At 37.5% G+C, this 16,042-nt stretch overlaps 1 protein-coding gene across 7 annotated transcripts in view; it reads right to left on the bottom strand.

Annotated features, from left to right (window-relative positions):
- Positions 1-75: 75 nt before the first annotated feature.
- Positions 76-16,042, bottom strand: part of LOC131943738 (death-associated protein kinase 1) — a 40,822-nt gene continuing 24,855 nt past the window's right edge. For 6 of the 7 annotated variants that reach the window (XM_059303966.1, XM_059303965.1, XM_059303964.1 and 3 more), the window contains 19 exons: positions 9,880-9,999; positions 9,458-9,556; positions 9,205-9,303; positions 8,740-8,838; positions 8,097-8,195; positions 7,589-7,687; positions 7,350-7,448; positions 7,155-7,256; positions 6,838-6,936; positions 6,488-6,565; positions 6,149-6,341; positions 5,922-6,029; positions 5,553-5,747; positions 4,839-5,104; positions 4,510-4,698; positions 4,151-4,330; positions 3,582-3,788; positions 2,728-3,402; positions 76-1,945 (listed from right to left, as the gene is read on the bottom strand). In XM_059303966.1, coding sequence (XP_059159949.1) covers positions 1,730-1,945; positions 2,728-3,402; positions 3,582-3,788; positions 4,151-4,330; positions 4,510-4,698; positions 4,839-5,104; positions 5,553-5,747; positions 5,922-6,029; positions 6,149-6,341; positions 6,488-6,565; positions 6,838-6,936; positions 7,155-7,256; positions 7,350-7,448; positions 7,589-7,687; positions 8,097-8,195; positions 8,740-8,838; positions 9,205-9,303; positions 9,458-9,556; positions 9,880-9,999 — 3,222 coding nt within the window. In that variant the 3' untranslated portion in view covers positions 76-1,729. The remainder of the gene's footprint in view (positions 1,946-2,727; positions 3,403-3,581; positions 3,789-4,150; positions 4,331-4,509; positions 4,699-4,838; positions 5,105-5,552; positions 5,748-5,921; positions 6,030-6,148; positions 6,342-6,487; positions 6,566-6,837; positions 6,937-7,154; positions 7,257-7,349; positions 7,449-7,588; positions 7,688-8,096; positions 8,196-8,739; positions 8,839-9,204; positions 9,304-9,457; positions 9,557-9,879; positions 10,000-16,042) is intronic. The other variant, XM_059303967.1, reaches the window with a different exon arrangement.

Below are 16,042 nucleotides of genomic sequence, written 5' to 3'. Positions count from 1 at the left end.
AACTAAGAAATATTTAAATACAACATGTAAAAAAAAACCACCAATACAAACAAAAAAGACCAAGACAAGTTTTGGATTATTATTTATTACAGGAGCAAAGAAAAAAAAGTTACAAAAGTCTGTTGTCAGTAGTAGAAACCACAAGACAGTCATTGGTTGTTCAGTACACAGTTGAATATGCAAGCCCACACTTGTGTACAAGACATACACACACTTACTGAAGGAATCTCCCAATCAACAAGTGAATGAGAAGAATGAGATAAAAACACGGAGTATCACAGAAGTCAATCATGGGCTTGTGGTTTTTTTTTTAACCTTACTTTGGCAGCTCCCACAAATAATGTCAGACCTTCAAGGGCAGGTGACTTGTACAGCTTTCAAGGGAGGGAACTTAGAGGAATCTACTAATTGTATTGTTTTCTATTTAGACTACAGCTTACATATTTTATTCTACTCAAACACTTAAGAGACCAAACTGTCCTAATTTTAAACTGCTGTATACATTCTAAAAATAATTTGTTGACATGATATGAAAGGGGTCTGGAATATGACAGTAGCCAACCTTTTGGTATTGGAACTTAAATTTTTCACAAAATAAACAGCACTGATGAAAGCTGCCAAAGTAAAACTGTAAATGTTAATAAAATACAAAGTAAAAACAAAAACTGGAACACAGTAGCTTGAGTTGGCTTGAAGGCACATGACTGTTAAATATGTAGAGTTAATAAGCCACAGCTAACCACCAACCCAATGGTGTTTTTGTCAAAGGGAAAAAAGACATTTAGTGCCATGAATTATTGCTCAACTTGCTCAATTAAGGGAAATAACTATGCATGTTAAAAAAGGGAATTAAGCAATGCCATGGCAGTACAAAACCTTTTAATAAAAACCAAAAGCCTTTAACCTGCACATCAAGATAAATAAATTATATACCCTATATGTTATATGTACATAGTAATGAATGATCAACATTCACTTTGTATAAAGGTATTTTCATACAACAAAACAACATGTAAAAATATACACTTTTGAGATAGGCTTGGAGCAAACAAAATTATCAAGGAACGGGTGGGCCAAACACAAAATGGTGTAGGCCAATGCTCTGAGTTTAAAAAAACTGGACCACTGGAATGGTATGGGTGTTTTCTGGCTTAACACTGGTCAGTTGGTGTAGATGGTAAATAACATTCTAAAAAAGTTCTTGTCAACTCCTGGCAATGATGTAGAAGCAGTAGGCTGATGTTAGTCAAAGACAAATGTTACTGATGCTAGTAGCAAATACAACTAGACTAAAAGTCAGGTTTACAATGAGCTCAATCCACAAACACTGTCATTAGTACCCCACACAATTCTACATTAAAAAACTAGTCTAGTCACAATATTATGTAAAAAAAAAAAAAGTCCTAAAGATAAAAGGACATGTCAAATGTCTAGAAATATACACTGCGTCCTAGAACTGGAAACACTAATCACCTGTAATGAACTAAAATGGTACCTTCAGCCATTACACGAGAATAATCTGTTTCCTTACTGACAGTTGTGTTTCTTTCATCTGCCACCCAGATATACGGGACATTTTTCATTTGTCTTCTCATCTACATTAGTAAGAGAAGTTTATCTTTGATGTGTAGATGAGTTTGACCATTTCAACTCTATCTACATTATTTAGATCTGTTTCTCTAGTTAATAAGGACAATATATTGTTGTCATCTAACATTGTTTATATCTGTCATCTAGATAAGTTAGACAATGTGTTTGTTGATGCATTAGTTCCTTGAGTCCCAGCACTGCCATCAGTTATAGGATCTTCAAAAGAAAGAACTTTAAATGGAGGACCTGTGCGTAAAATGGCTTCTACTGCATCCACTCTACCAATTTCTTTGAGTTTGTTGACAAGTTGTCTAATGGTTGCATCAGGGTGTCTTCTTGTCCATTCATTCAGCACCTGAAAGTAGTCATATTACTGCATCAACACAGCTATGGTCTAAAACATATAGTTGTGTACAACTTGGCTGTTGTGTTTGAGTGCAATTTGGCCAGATGTTCTATTTTAGTATAACTTAGCCAGATGTTCTATTTTAGTACAACTTAGCCAGATGTTCTATTTTAGTACAACTTAGCCAGATGTTCTATTTTAGTACAACTTGGTCAGATGTTCTATTTAAGTACAACATGGTCAGATGATGTATTTGAGTACAACTTGGCCAGATGTTCTATTTTAGTACAACTTGGCCAGATGTTCTATTTTAGTACAACGTAGCCAGATGTTCAATATAACCTTTCTCAATAAATAATAAAATATGCTCCTACTTCAAGCCCTTCCCTAAACCCCTTTACCGTGTGTCACGAGTTAACTCGTCATATAAAATCTTGTGCTTAACCGTACATCACGAGTTAACTCGTCTTCAGATAAAAAAGGCGTCTTTGTGCCGTGCGTCCCGAGTTAACTCATCTTGATACGAAAATAGCATTGGAAATCAATAACAATGTAGAGGGAGGCTAATCTAACAGCCAATTCAACAGCGGATGATAAAAATAGGTCATCACGTGATGTGAAAACGAAAGTGGAAAAAAAACAATTACACGGTTAACAAAAAAAAAAAAAAATTTCCACGGTAAAGGGGTTAACTATCATTTTATCATTACAACTACATATGACATAATTGAACCACACAACTCAATAATAGAATTGTGTTATTTCTTTAAAAAAATGTATCTATAACATACCTTCTGTGTCTGGCTGACTTTGTTCCCATCCCCACCTGTAGGCTCCAGTGCAGGTAAAGCATCACTAAGTCCTAAGGTAACAGCTAACAGACACCAGTCTTTGCCCATGGCTTCTGGTGGGTCAAGTAAATAACTTAACAACCTCTGTGTATGAATAGTCAAATGAGAGATAGGTAGGTCCATGCCTAGGGTAACTGTCACTAAAATTTCCTCTGAGCCGAGGCAGACAATGTCGATGAAGTCTTCAGTTTGTTTCCCACCAAGAACAACAGAGGACCTGTTTTCTATCTGCATGCGCAGCAGTTCTGTGGGGGAATAAGAGCGCACAACTTTCCCATGTTCCCTAAGTTGTGACGGGCTCAACGTGTAGCGCTCGATGCACAGACCCGGGCAGACATTCTCTACCACTTGTTCTATGATGTTGACGAAATCCTCCAGGAAATAGTACAAGTTAGCCCTCTCACTCTCAGGGCCCCGCACCTTGATCTCCAGGTACTGCTCGTTCTTGTCCATGTCAATGATCCCCTCCAGCCTGGCACAGCAGTACTTGGAGCCGTGGTGCCACTGGTAGAGGTCTGCATCCTTGTCCACTTTTTCTTTGTCGTCGTCACTGGTGTCGCCGTCGTCCTCATTGTCCTGGTCATCAGCTGAGAGAATGCTGCGTCTCAGACACACCTGTTAAAATTTAACCAATCTAATTAACTCGGTAATTACAGGTAAAAATAATGTTTGATGTCTTTTTTTTTATGTCCATGCTTAATCATCTAATAAAAGCGGTGAAGTTACTATTTTCTTAACTAAAACGAGATTTTATGGTAATAATAAAAGGAGATTTGAAGAAAAGCCGTATCAACCTGTATGCGAGGGAACAAATACTTGAGCTGGGCACCAGACTGAAAGCTTGTGTGAAGTCTAACACCCCCATAGACTGGGTTAGGGAATCTTTTATCATCTCTCAGCCACAGGCCTTCTAAAGCCTCAACAAAGTTCAGACACGGAAACTCATACTCCACCTCATCCTCTAGGTCACATGGTGTGCAGAGTTCTAAGGCTTCCAGCACCTGGCATTTTAAATAGATAGAATAAATACAATGGCTAATCATGTAGTCCAGGGGTCTCCAAACTTTTCAGTCCGAGGGCCGCATTAACTATAAATTTTCAGTTCGGGGGCCAGTTTCTTCCAGGCATGTTTTTGATTTTTCTGGGCAAAGTTCCTCAGCCATAAACAACAAACGTTTTTTTCCGTGGACAAAATGATCTCCGCGGGCCGGATGAGAGGACCTCGCGGGCCGCATCCGGCCCGCGGGCCGTAGTTTGGAGACCCCTGATGTAGTCATTAGAATGTATAAGACAAAACACTAATGATAATGCTTGTTCCAATCTCTCCATCCCCCCAGTGTTGTATCCCTTAAGTACACCCTACCTGAACTAAGCTGAGAGCATCAGTGTTGGGATACATCAGCTGAAACTCATCTAAAGAAAAACACCCAGTCCGTCGTATCTGAGCTATCCTTTCATGAGACAACAAATGACCAAGTACTTCTACACCTAGCCAGCGTGGGTTGATGACCACTAGGTCCGTCTGGCAATGGAGATAAACAATCTGTGGGGGGGGAAAAAAGCATTGCAATGTAAATTTATAAAACTATAAAACACTATCTACAGGGTTTTTAAAAAAAACTCTTTTTACTCTTGAGTCAGGAGTAAAACAGTACTAATCAATGTTAAAAGATAGTTCTATCATGGAGTATAATAGCTCTAGATACAAAATCTAATGATTACCTCCCCCATCAGCTGCAGCTGCCGGTCCAACAACTTGACATCCTCATCACTGGCTAGAGGGTTGATGCAGCCCCGGATCTGTTCAATAAACTGGGGCCAGCTGAGGACTGGGTAGGCTTGAAATGCTCTGCGCCACTCTGGTAGTTGGGCGACCACGGCTGACAGGAAACCATTGCTGCATGGCAAGCGCTGTCAGAGTTACATTACTAGACTTAGTCAAAGTATACATCAAGATTGACCAAGATAAACTGACAGTACAGGGTGAAAGTGTAATCAGCATTCAACTCGTTATACAGTACTGGGTGAAAGGAAAATGCTAGAACTTTTACCTCTGAGATTATTGTCCTAGTTTTAGCCAACTGCAGCTTGAAAGCTCTAAGATCTGGTGAAGATGGTGATGTCGCATCCATGACAAACACAGTTTGGCAAATGTCAAGGTCGTGTTGAAACATGGTTATTGCTTTTTCTAGAATGTACTGAGCATCTTGATTGACATGGAGCCCACTGGATGTCTTATGGCAGGCTGTGCTGGCTTTATCTGCATGTGTGGCTACCAGCACCACTTGAGCTGTGTTCTGTAGCTTGCCACAGTGGTCTGGAACAAAGTGGTACATGTGGCAGGCAATCTTTGTTTAACACTGTGCTGTGTCTTGTCTGGGGGGGTTCAAGCCCATTAACTACTATAAAATTATGTCACTTTTTTTTATCTTTGGGGCTTTGATTTTTCTTTAAATTATTTAAATTATTTCTTTTTTGACATTTTTTGTTTGTTACGCTAGTTTATTCATACTACTATATTAAATACAGTATTCTTACAAGTGATCAATGAACTGACCTAAAATAATTTCCAAACATACCATTATATTATAGACTGGTGTATTTTTCTTTTTGGGATGGGGGCTTGGATTTGTTAAATTTCATCACAAAATTGATTTTATTTTTATTACTGCTTCTTTTCTTGATAATTTGTAACACTTACTCCTGTCAAGTGTCACTTCTATTTTATACATGATATATCAACAAAAAGTGATGAAAGAACTGACCTAAAGGCATCTTTGGGTGTATCCTGGCTTTAATAAAGTTGAGCCAGAAAATGACTTCAGCCATCTGTTCTTCAGGAGAGTCCTCCAGGTTGAAGAGGACCACATGAATGCAGTTGACATCTCCCAGGAAGTAATCATACAGCATGTAGTACGGCTCATAGCCAGAGAAATCCCAAACACTAAACTCACCTGCCCCTGCACAAATATATCATTTTGTTAATGCTGAAAATGTTAAAAGAATACCAAATTTTTAACTAGATAACTGACAGTATTTGAAATGAAGTAGATGGGTTGTGTATATTTTTTTGCCTCCTATTGTCATACATTCATAAAGAACAAAACAGTTTTGTGGTGACTAAATTGGCTTACCTGCAATACTAATGGATTGAACCTCCACACCTTTGGTATAGGTAGGATTCCCAATTGCATAATTAAGTGGGGTGGGCAAGCTAAATTGCCGGGAGAGTTGGGTCTTGGCTGCAAGTTAAGTAAAAAGTTTAGTAAAATTCATTGATAAAAATAAACTGAACAATTATTATTTAAAAAACTAAAGTTACCAAGCTAAAAAAATATGGCACTGAGAAGCAGGTACTGACATTTTTGTTTGATAGAACTGCCATGGCCAGGTGGGTGAAGCCTCCGCCTAAAGAAACTACTCAAATAGCTACACTTGAGTGACTCCACTAGGACAGACTTGCCGACTCCAGTTGAGCCTAACAGCTTCAACTTGATACGGTTGATTGGCTGAGGCAGAGGTTTCAGCTGGTTAATGAATGCCAGTCTTTTTTCCTGAAAAATATTTTTGTTGTAACACAATGTCCATTTGAAGGAAAAAATTCACACAAAGAAAACGTTTCTAAATGAATAGTTCTCCAACTGCCTTTATCTGTTAGTTCCCCATAAGATTACTGCTGTAAAAGCTGTGAGACACTCACCCCTTTAACTGTAGACATGAGCTCAGCAATATTTGAAAAGCCCTGAGCTAAAGCCATGATTTCACCAGTGACACCATCCTGTAAGAAGATGAAAGACAAGAGAGTTAAATCACAGCCTGTTAGGCTGATGATACACTACAATCAAACATGGAACAGAACATGTTAACAATGGTAGGAAGATGGAAACAGTGTCAAGACAATAGAATCACAACCTGTTAGACTGATGATACAGTACAATCAAAGATTAAACAAACCTTGTTAACAATGGTAGAAAGATGGAAACAGTATCAAGACAATAGAATCACAACCTGTTAGACTGATGATACAGTACAACCAAAGATTAAACAAACCTTGTTAACAATGGTAGGGTCAGCACCCACAAGAAGCAGGGACCGAGCAATTTCTATATGACCATGTTTACATGCCAGATGTAAGGCAGTCTGTCCATCCTGGGAGTAAACAAAGTAAATATAATAAATGAGATGACTTCAAACATGTAACAGGTCTAATGTGGTGTTATAGACATTACAAGCATAAACAAAAAAGTGGGAGGCTGCACAATTGGTGCATCAATTCAAATAGATCACACCTTCTAAAAGTAACCACATTAATCCTAACCCTCACTGTTGTGATGAGAACCACATTAATCCCAGGCCTCTAAACTTACTGTAGTGACAAGATCCACATTAATCCCTAAAGAACACATCGTCTGTACAACACTAAGGAGACCTTCCCTGGCAGCACAGTGTAGAGCTGTCTCCCCTGTTTCCTATGGGGAAAAAGAATGTAACAGTATGTTTCTGGTGAGGGTGATGCCAATACACTAAGTCAACAGATTTTAAACTGCTAGCTAACAGCTTACCTTGTCAAAAATATCCATTTTGCAGCCTGCATTAAGAATGAGGAGAGCAATAGCTGTGTTGTGTCTTTGACAGGCCAAGTGGACAGCTGTACAGCCTCGCTGGTGGAGTTAGAAAAATTTTCATTGACTGTATAACCAAATAGCTTGTAACAGGAAATATCATTACTAAATTAAACAATCTACTGAGAGTAGTGTGAGGCACTGTGCAGTAGTGAGGTGATATAAAAGAGCCAGCTTACTTTGTCTGTATGATTGAGAGATGCGCCATGCTCCAACAAAACTCTAACACAATCAACATTTCCTCTGACAGCAGCACAATGGAGGGCAGTTTCTCTATCCTAACATCATAAATACATACATTGGTTAAAGTCATTTATCAGATCAACTTTAATCTAAATCCTATCTTAGCATCAGTAATTGTTTAAATTTTACATAAGAAAATAGTTATATGATATAAAAACAATGCTAAAATTAATTATTATTAATAAAGTTATTAAAACACTAAAATTTGAAACTTATCCTATTATAATAAAAAATACATAACAACATCCAACAAAAGAATGTAGAAAGCTACAGTGCAGGAGTGCCTAATAAAACAACATTAATGTGGGAGAGTGTGTGTGTATGTGTATGTTGGTGCAGTGGGTGTAGTGAGACAAGAGCTGTGTACTAGTCTGGTGAGAGACAACAACATGTACAACAAGGCTAAAACAACAAACTCTGGCGTGGTCCACTGGCAGTGAGTACCTTATTCTGTAGTGAAAGCATGGCTCCATGCTGACACAGAATGCGCACAATCTGAACATAGCCATGCCAAGCAGCACTGTGTAGAGGGGTCTCACCAAGCTGATCAACAAACACACAGGTCAAACTCAGGTTATTTTTTGCCTACATTCATTAGGCACTTACACAAAATTGTTTAGAGATTACATTAATAGGGAAGCAAAATAAAAAGTTAAAATAAAATACAATAAAACACTTTGATTAAAGCAAAGCTATGGATAAGTACAAAAAATGTATTAATTTGAAAATGACACTTTAATTTGGCAATATTTCTCAATTTGTTTTATAGACTGAAAAACTGAGTAGTTAAGATTGACTTGATAATGAAAACATGTTGGATGTCTTCCATAGAAAAATGACCAAAAAGCAATTTACCTTGCTATAAAATACCTAGTTTTCAAATAACAGCCCTACAATTTAAAAAATTTAATCTTACAATTAGCCATTAGATTCTTAAAATAGATCTTCACTTTACCAAAGTAGTGAAATTACAAAAAGAGACAATATTTAGATAAAATGAAATTGAGAAATATTGAACAACAATGATCTCACACTGATAATTTCCATGCACTGATACCAAAGGCAAACACACCAGCTAAGTACTTACATTATCAAAGAGGTTAATGTTGGCATCAACACTACACAAGTACTCCACAGCAGCTGTGTGTCCATACCTAGCTGCTACATGCAGAGCGGTCTCCCCTGACTGAGGAAACATAAACAGTCATCTCAACACATACAACTGTAGTCAAGATTCTGGATTTAAATTAATAATTTAGCTTTTACATTTAGCTATGTAACATTAATAACAGGTTAACAAAAAACAAATATGGCAGTATAAAATGTGTGATGATGATTCATTTAATGAGGAAATAAATAGGCAATCAGGTAAATTACTATACAAATGGAACTATGGAGCAAGAAATGCAACCTATTATGGTATTGAGGTAAAATGACTGCACAAATGGCATAAAATGACAACACAAATGGCACCATAGAACAAACATGCAACCTATGCTGGTATTGAGGTAAAATGACTACACAAATAGCACCATGGAGCAAGAAAATGTACCTTGTTCTGTGTGTTGACGGAAACCCCTGCCTGGACAAGACATTGTATAATTTCTGTATGGCCTTGCCTTGCTGCCCAGTATACTGCACTATCTCCTTGCTAGTGTAGGAAAAAAATCATTTTAATACCAAACACAACCTTTTAGTAATAACACAACCAAAAAAAATGAAAAACACAATTTTCATGAAACACACCAAAACCATCTAAAAGTGCATAGTTTAAAAATGTTTATAAATATGAAAGAATGACTGACCTTATCCAATATAGATATGTCCACCCCTTTGGCTAGCAGAAATTTGATGACATCAACATGTCCACCACTGGCTGCCATATGGACTGCTGTTTCTCCATGCTGTGAAAGTAAATCATAAGAGGACTCAAAGATATGCAACAGTTGCTACACTCATAAGATATGTAGCATAACATTTAACTTGTACAAGTAATCAAGGAGACTGTTTGACATTTTCCCTTCCCATAGGTAGGTTTTAATTTTTTAAGTATGCGTTGAACCCAGTTATTTCCCCTAATGTCCTGAATATATGAACTAGTAACTATGAGTCACTCCAAGAAAATTCAATCCTGAGTACAATAAAAATAATGAAAGTATTAGTCCCTACAGGCCCTGGTAAGTGGTTGACTAATCAGCCGGCAGCTAGTAGATAAGGGCACATTTACCTTGTTGGCTGTGTTAAGGTCAATGTTGGCAGCCATCTCAGACAATTCCTTCAGGCCATCCACATTCCCTTCTTCTGAGGCACAGAAGAGAGCGGCCATGACAAAGTTTTCAGCTTTGTCCTAAAAAAATAATAGCATTTATTTTAATATGTCAACATATCCAGCTCAAAAACATATATCACATCAATTGCATTAGTCAATAAGTCATATCTAAATTATAGTCAAATACCATTATAACATCACAGTCACTTGAAAGCATTATGATGATTGTTCTGTCAAAAAGCTGTACATTAATGTGATATTACATGGATGTTAAAAATACAAAATTGGATTGAGTAGATTGAGAAGAAGTATTTAATTCAAGGTATCAAAAAGAATTCACTAAATAAGCCCACCAGCCAATACTGGTATGAACAAATGGACAAGTAGGGTCACACAAAATGTGACAAATATAGCAAGGACTATTAAAGCTTGTGTTAACAGGCCCATGGTTCTAAGCCTGTACCCTATTGCCACTGTGTTGATGAGTAGTTTGGCAAATATTTCCTGAAGGCAGTTTCTTAACATTAAGAGGTTTGTGTATCAGAATCAACCAAGCATGAAATTCTGGTAAATATCATGCTGATCCGCTACACCTCATTTGACCTAGATAAATAGCTTCGTCTACAAATAAAAGCCATGGGAAAGCTTGCAGCTATTGAAATACAACTTAGGCTGAACTTGTTGATCAAATCATCAGTGATGGATTGTCTGATGTCTGCTGGTCATGGTCTAGTAAAAATATCCCCAACTCTTTTAGCTTACACCTTCCATCCTCCAAATATACATATTAAATGTGAGTGTGATAGACTATGTCCACAGACCAATCTACCAACTTTGCCATGGAGACAGTTCAACCTTTTGCTACTGAGTAATTCTAAAGTAAGTAGGCCTATTCACTGGGTGGTGGATTATAACATGTATACTTTCAATACAGTAACCATTCATTATTTAAAGTAGGTCTGAATGTTGTTTTAATAGACCTAAATCTAAAAACTGATCTTAAGTTTAAGGAAAATCATTTTAGCCTTGTTATCTGTACATAGGCTTTTAGTATAGAATAGCATTTTTTAAATGTATGTATGACATGTAATGTAAAGACATAATTTGTAATAAGTGTATTGCAGATAGGCCCTATAAGTATAAGTACTATACTATTTTTAGGCCTAAAGGATTTCTGTATGGTACTTCCTGTTTTCTGCAAGGGCAACACAGAGTCTTACCCTGTTTAGCTGCTGGTATCACTGTTAGGGTATGGGTATGAATAACAATCTGCACAATTACACCTAATCATAGAATAGCTTGAGGCACTAATCTAGATAATTGGATAATGATATAAAAACTAAAGCATTCACACAAAAGTTTCAAAATAAATCTTGATATATTTACTAATATAGTCACAGAGTAGCCTAATCATGGGTATGTTTATGATTTATGGGGGGGGGGGGGGGGAGAAGCATGCTTTAATTAGATCTAGTTATACAACTGACCTAAAGGAGGCTAATAACATCATTATTATTCATTAACTTGGAGGGTAGTCCTGTAGCCAGTAGTAGACCAACTAATAGATTCTAGTAGATTATGTCTTTTGTTACAGCAAAAAAGTTTTACATCATAACCTGTCCCTTTTGACATATCTAACTAGAAATCTAGCACTAATAGCATAACTTACAAACAACTTGTGCTTTAACTTGTTAAGCCTATGCCTTTAACTTTAACTACTATGTTTTTTATTTATTGTTTACGTTAACTCTTACTACTCGGCTACATACTACATAGTCTATAGGCCTAACAATAATAAAACATTTAATACAGTTTATAGTATTATTTAATATTATACAATATACATACACTCAGTCACGTGAGCATAACGAATTTATGAACTAAAATTAACGTTTTAATATATGTGCCGGGCTTACCTCGGCCAAGTTAAGCACGCTCGTATACATGGTTAATCCAGAGAAATCAAACGAGTAATTCACATGTCAAGTTATCACATGACCACATGTTGACCACTGAAGTCGACCTATCCGTCACCTAGACGTGTTACACTAGACATGGTGTGTTTGATGGCAATAAATGAAACCCTCGGGCCCAGTTGGTTTTCCCCTTATCTGTACTTGTGAGACTTGCATTCCTGAGCTTCGGCGAGGGTTATTTGACACATCTCGTGCTGTGTACCACTAACAGTAGTTCATTCATGCGCAAATTACGTCACTTCATCAGCACAACAAACCCCGCCAAAAGATGGCATAGAAAGCTGCACAAAACAAGAGTAGTTTTTCTATGTCCTAGCACGCTGTGTGTATTTCCTGCAGTGGAGAGGCCCAACTGCGACAACACACCGGCCGCACCTCAAGTATTAGGGGAAACACTTGAGCAGAGGGGCGAGGGAGGTAGAGCCATCATTCAATTCTTCTATAGATCTACCTGTTGGTGACGCGCGGTGTCATGCTAACCACAGGTGACTCAATATCCACGGGATTAAGAAAACGTTGGGGTACTTTACTTGTACAGAAGAAATTAAAGGCCCTACACAAGAGCGTGTCGTCTCGGGGCAAATGTTTGCTAGATGTGTAACACAGCACACATATCCAGCCAGTACTGTGAAGCCATTGTCTCAAACTTTCACACTCAACATTTCAAAGATAACAGCAGCAATAGTTATCTGACGAGTGTAGAAATAGCGTGGCTAGTAGGTGTATGACCAGCCTTGTGCCCATATTACTGTGTGTATACAGTCTGTGACAGCCAGCAGTAAACAATACCTGCAGTCACAACAAACATAAAACCTTATCAGCCTAAGTATCGGGTGACAGTAGCCTACAGTGCTAGTTTGGCTAGAAAAACATTCGTGAGAGGGAGTTTGTTCCCAGCATTAGGCTCTAGCGGGTTCAGACGGTCGCTGGGTTTGTGGATAGGTCAGTGTGGCATGGGACTGACCAGCTCACGACGTGTTTGACACACGTGACGTCTAGCAAGGCGGGGAACTTAGTGAAACCAAGGTGCTTGGTGGTACAGGGAATACTTGGTCAACGTACTGGCTGACAGCACGTAATCTTACAGACAGCACACGACCGTACTAACAGCTGGGGTACAGGCTGTCACAGACAGCTCGACTACTGACCGACAGCACGTAATCTTACAGACAGCACATGACGGTACAGACAGCTGGGGTACAGGCTGTCACAGACAGCTCGACTACTGACCGACAGCACGTAATCTTACAGACAGCACATGACGGTACAGACAGCTGGGGTACAGGCTGTCACAGACAGTTCGAGTACTGACTGACAGCACGTAATCTTACAGACAGCACATGACGGTACAGACAGCTGGGGTACAGGCTGTCACAGACAGTTCGAGTACTGACTGACAGCACGTAATCTTACAGACAGCACATGACCGTACTAACAGCTAGGGTACAGCTCGTGGACTGACAGCTCGAGTACTGACTGACAGTAGGGACAGCTCGTGTCTCTGAAGATATTGCTGACGTACAATGTCTACTTACAGCCGAAGCATATTTTTTATGTGCTTACAGTATTCAACAGTTATGTATTTTATTACTCCGCGTAGAACAACTACCTTAAAGACACACACACACACACACACACACACATATATATATATATATATATATATATATATATATATATATATATATATATATATATATATATATATATATATATATATATATAACAATGGACGAGAGAAGATGAACAAATTAAATCTAATAACAAATTTTTATAACAATGTGCACGGAAGTCTGCAAAAAACACAAGACACACAATTAGCGTGGTTGCAGTTTCATATGCATCAGCATAAGGAGCAGGAGTTTTTAAACAGAGATATACATTCCCCACGGGATATTGACGGGGAAGACGAAATGGTTCCCATAAATGTCAAAATCTATATCAATTGTCTAACAAACAGAACATTCTAACATTAAAAACTTGTCTTCGGAAACACAATGTAGATTCTAAAAGCATAGCAATCAATCCATGAAAGCTACGACCCATTAGGTTTATCTTAGAAATTATAAATAGTTTGGGTGTTTATTATATGTATAAGATCGGGAAGTGGGGGGGGGTGGCAAAATGGTTTTACGAGGGACAAAAAGTCGCAACCGTTGGGTTTTAGTCTGTCTATAAGTATAAATACCAATACCTAGATGTCACTTGTTGTGCTTTATTCTGCCTATAAATACCAATATCTTTATGTCATTTATTGGGCTTAATTCTGCCTATAAATACCAAATTCAGGATATCAAAATCTGGAAACCCCTACCCATTTAAGATAAGACACACGACTGTTGAGTACAAATGAAATAATTCTAGGCTAACAGGAAAGGGAAGTGTATCAAAAGGTAAACAATCTCGACAGTCATGTCATGTTTAGTTGAGGGTAGAAGAGCCTCAGTACCACACCACACAGATCGTCAATAAGGAACTTAGGGGAGATAACCAATTAAATTCTATTTGCAGTTGATTGTAAATGTTGTCCCTTTACACTTTAACCCATATTTTCATAAATACATGTATTTATTACCCACATGATATAATGCGGTTTATTTCGAACGAGACTAGCACAATTTAACAATCCTTGGATTGAGTTTTTGCAATTTCTCCGTGTTGTAAAGATAAGCTATCCCATTTTACATGCGTTAAGTGACGAACCCAGCATCACGTGAACACTCCTACTTAATGGGGGCAGCAAGTTAAAAGCAACCTTTAATGAATCACACACCTAAGAGAGGTTCAGTGTTGTTAATAAGCTAGGATTTACAACTATAAAATGTGGCCCGGTTAAAATTCAGTGTAAATAAAACAAATTTTAAAAAACATTTAAAATAAACGTTTAAATATAATTTAAATAGCAATTAGGAATATAAAAAACTTAAAAATAGTAAGCAAATACATACTTTATTTAAAACCGTGTTTTAAGACGTTTTTCGGGTGTGAAAAGATATGACCACAACACCACAGACAGACAGGCAGACAGACATTGTGACCTAAGTAAAAACTTTAAAAAAAAATATCAGCCATCAATTAAACTAAACTCTATAATAATAAACCCCCCATTCGAACACCAGGTGCGCCATTTCTCACCCTCTAAGTGGCCATTTATGTTGCTCAAGTACTAGGTAATTCAATACTTTAATCCATATATTCGATACAAGCAACGAATAGTAATGCAGGAAAGGGGGGGGGGGTGTGTTTAAAATCTACGTGTAGGTTAATGTAGACTACTAGTACTACTATTCCACTCAAAACAGTTTGTTGATAGTGCCATTGGTCAAATTACAGAATAACATTAAAACTAGTTTGTTACATTGTCAGTGGTCAGATAACATTGTACATTCACGTTCTCAGATGGTTTAGTTAGCCTATAACTGGGCTGTAGCGTACCGCCTCACCACGCCTCTCGTGTTTGATGAAACATGTTTTAAATGGCCAGCGCTCAAAATGTAAACATGCGGAGTCTTGATGGACGAAACAGCACACGAAGCTATGGCCTGAATAACATAGCACACGATTTTACAAAGACAATGTTAATAGCAGCAGCACACATTTCTGCAACGATATTAATAACAACACAAGATTCTACCACGATATTGATAACAACACAAGATTCTACAACAATATTGATAACAGCACAAGATTCTATAACGATATTGATAACAACACAAGATTCTACAACAATATTGATAACAGCACAAGATTCTACAACAATATTGATAACAACACAAGATTCTACAACAATATTGATAACAGCACAAGATTCTATAACGATATTGATAACAACACAAGATTCTACAACAATATTGATAACAGCACAAGATTCTATAACGATATTGATAACAACACAAGATTCTACAACATTAATAACAGCACACGATTCTACAACAATATTGATAACAGCACAAGATTCTATAACGATATTGATAACAACACAAGATTCTACAACAATATTGATAACAGCACAAGATTCTATAACGATATTGATAACAACACAAGATTCTACAACATTAATAACAGCACACGATTCTACAACAATATTGATAACAGCACACGATTCTACAACGATATTGATAACAACACAAGATTCTACAACATTA

This window comes from Physella acuta, unplaced genomic scaffold (assembly GCF_028476545.2).
Source record: "Physella acuta isolate Inbredline_101_S28 unplaced genomic scaffold, ASM2847654v3 ptg000466l, whole genome shotgun sequence".
Lineage (NCBI taxonomy): Eukaryota > Metazoa > Mollusca > Gastropoda > Physidae > Physella > Physella acuta.
Note: the sequence above shows the minus strand (reverse complement) of the source record. Positions and strands in the feature narration are given on the sequence as shown.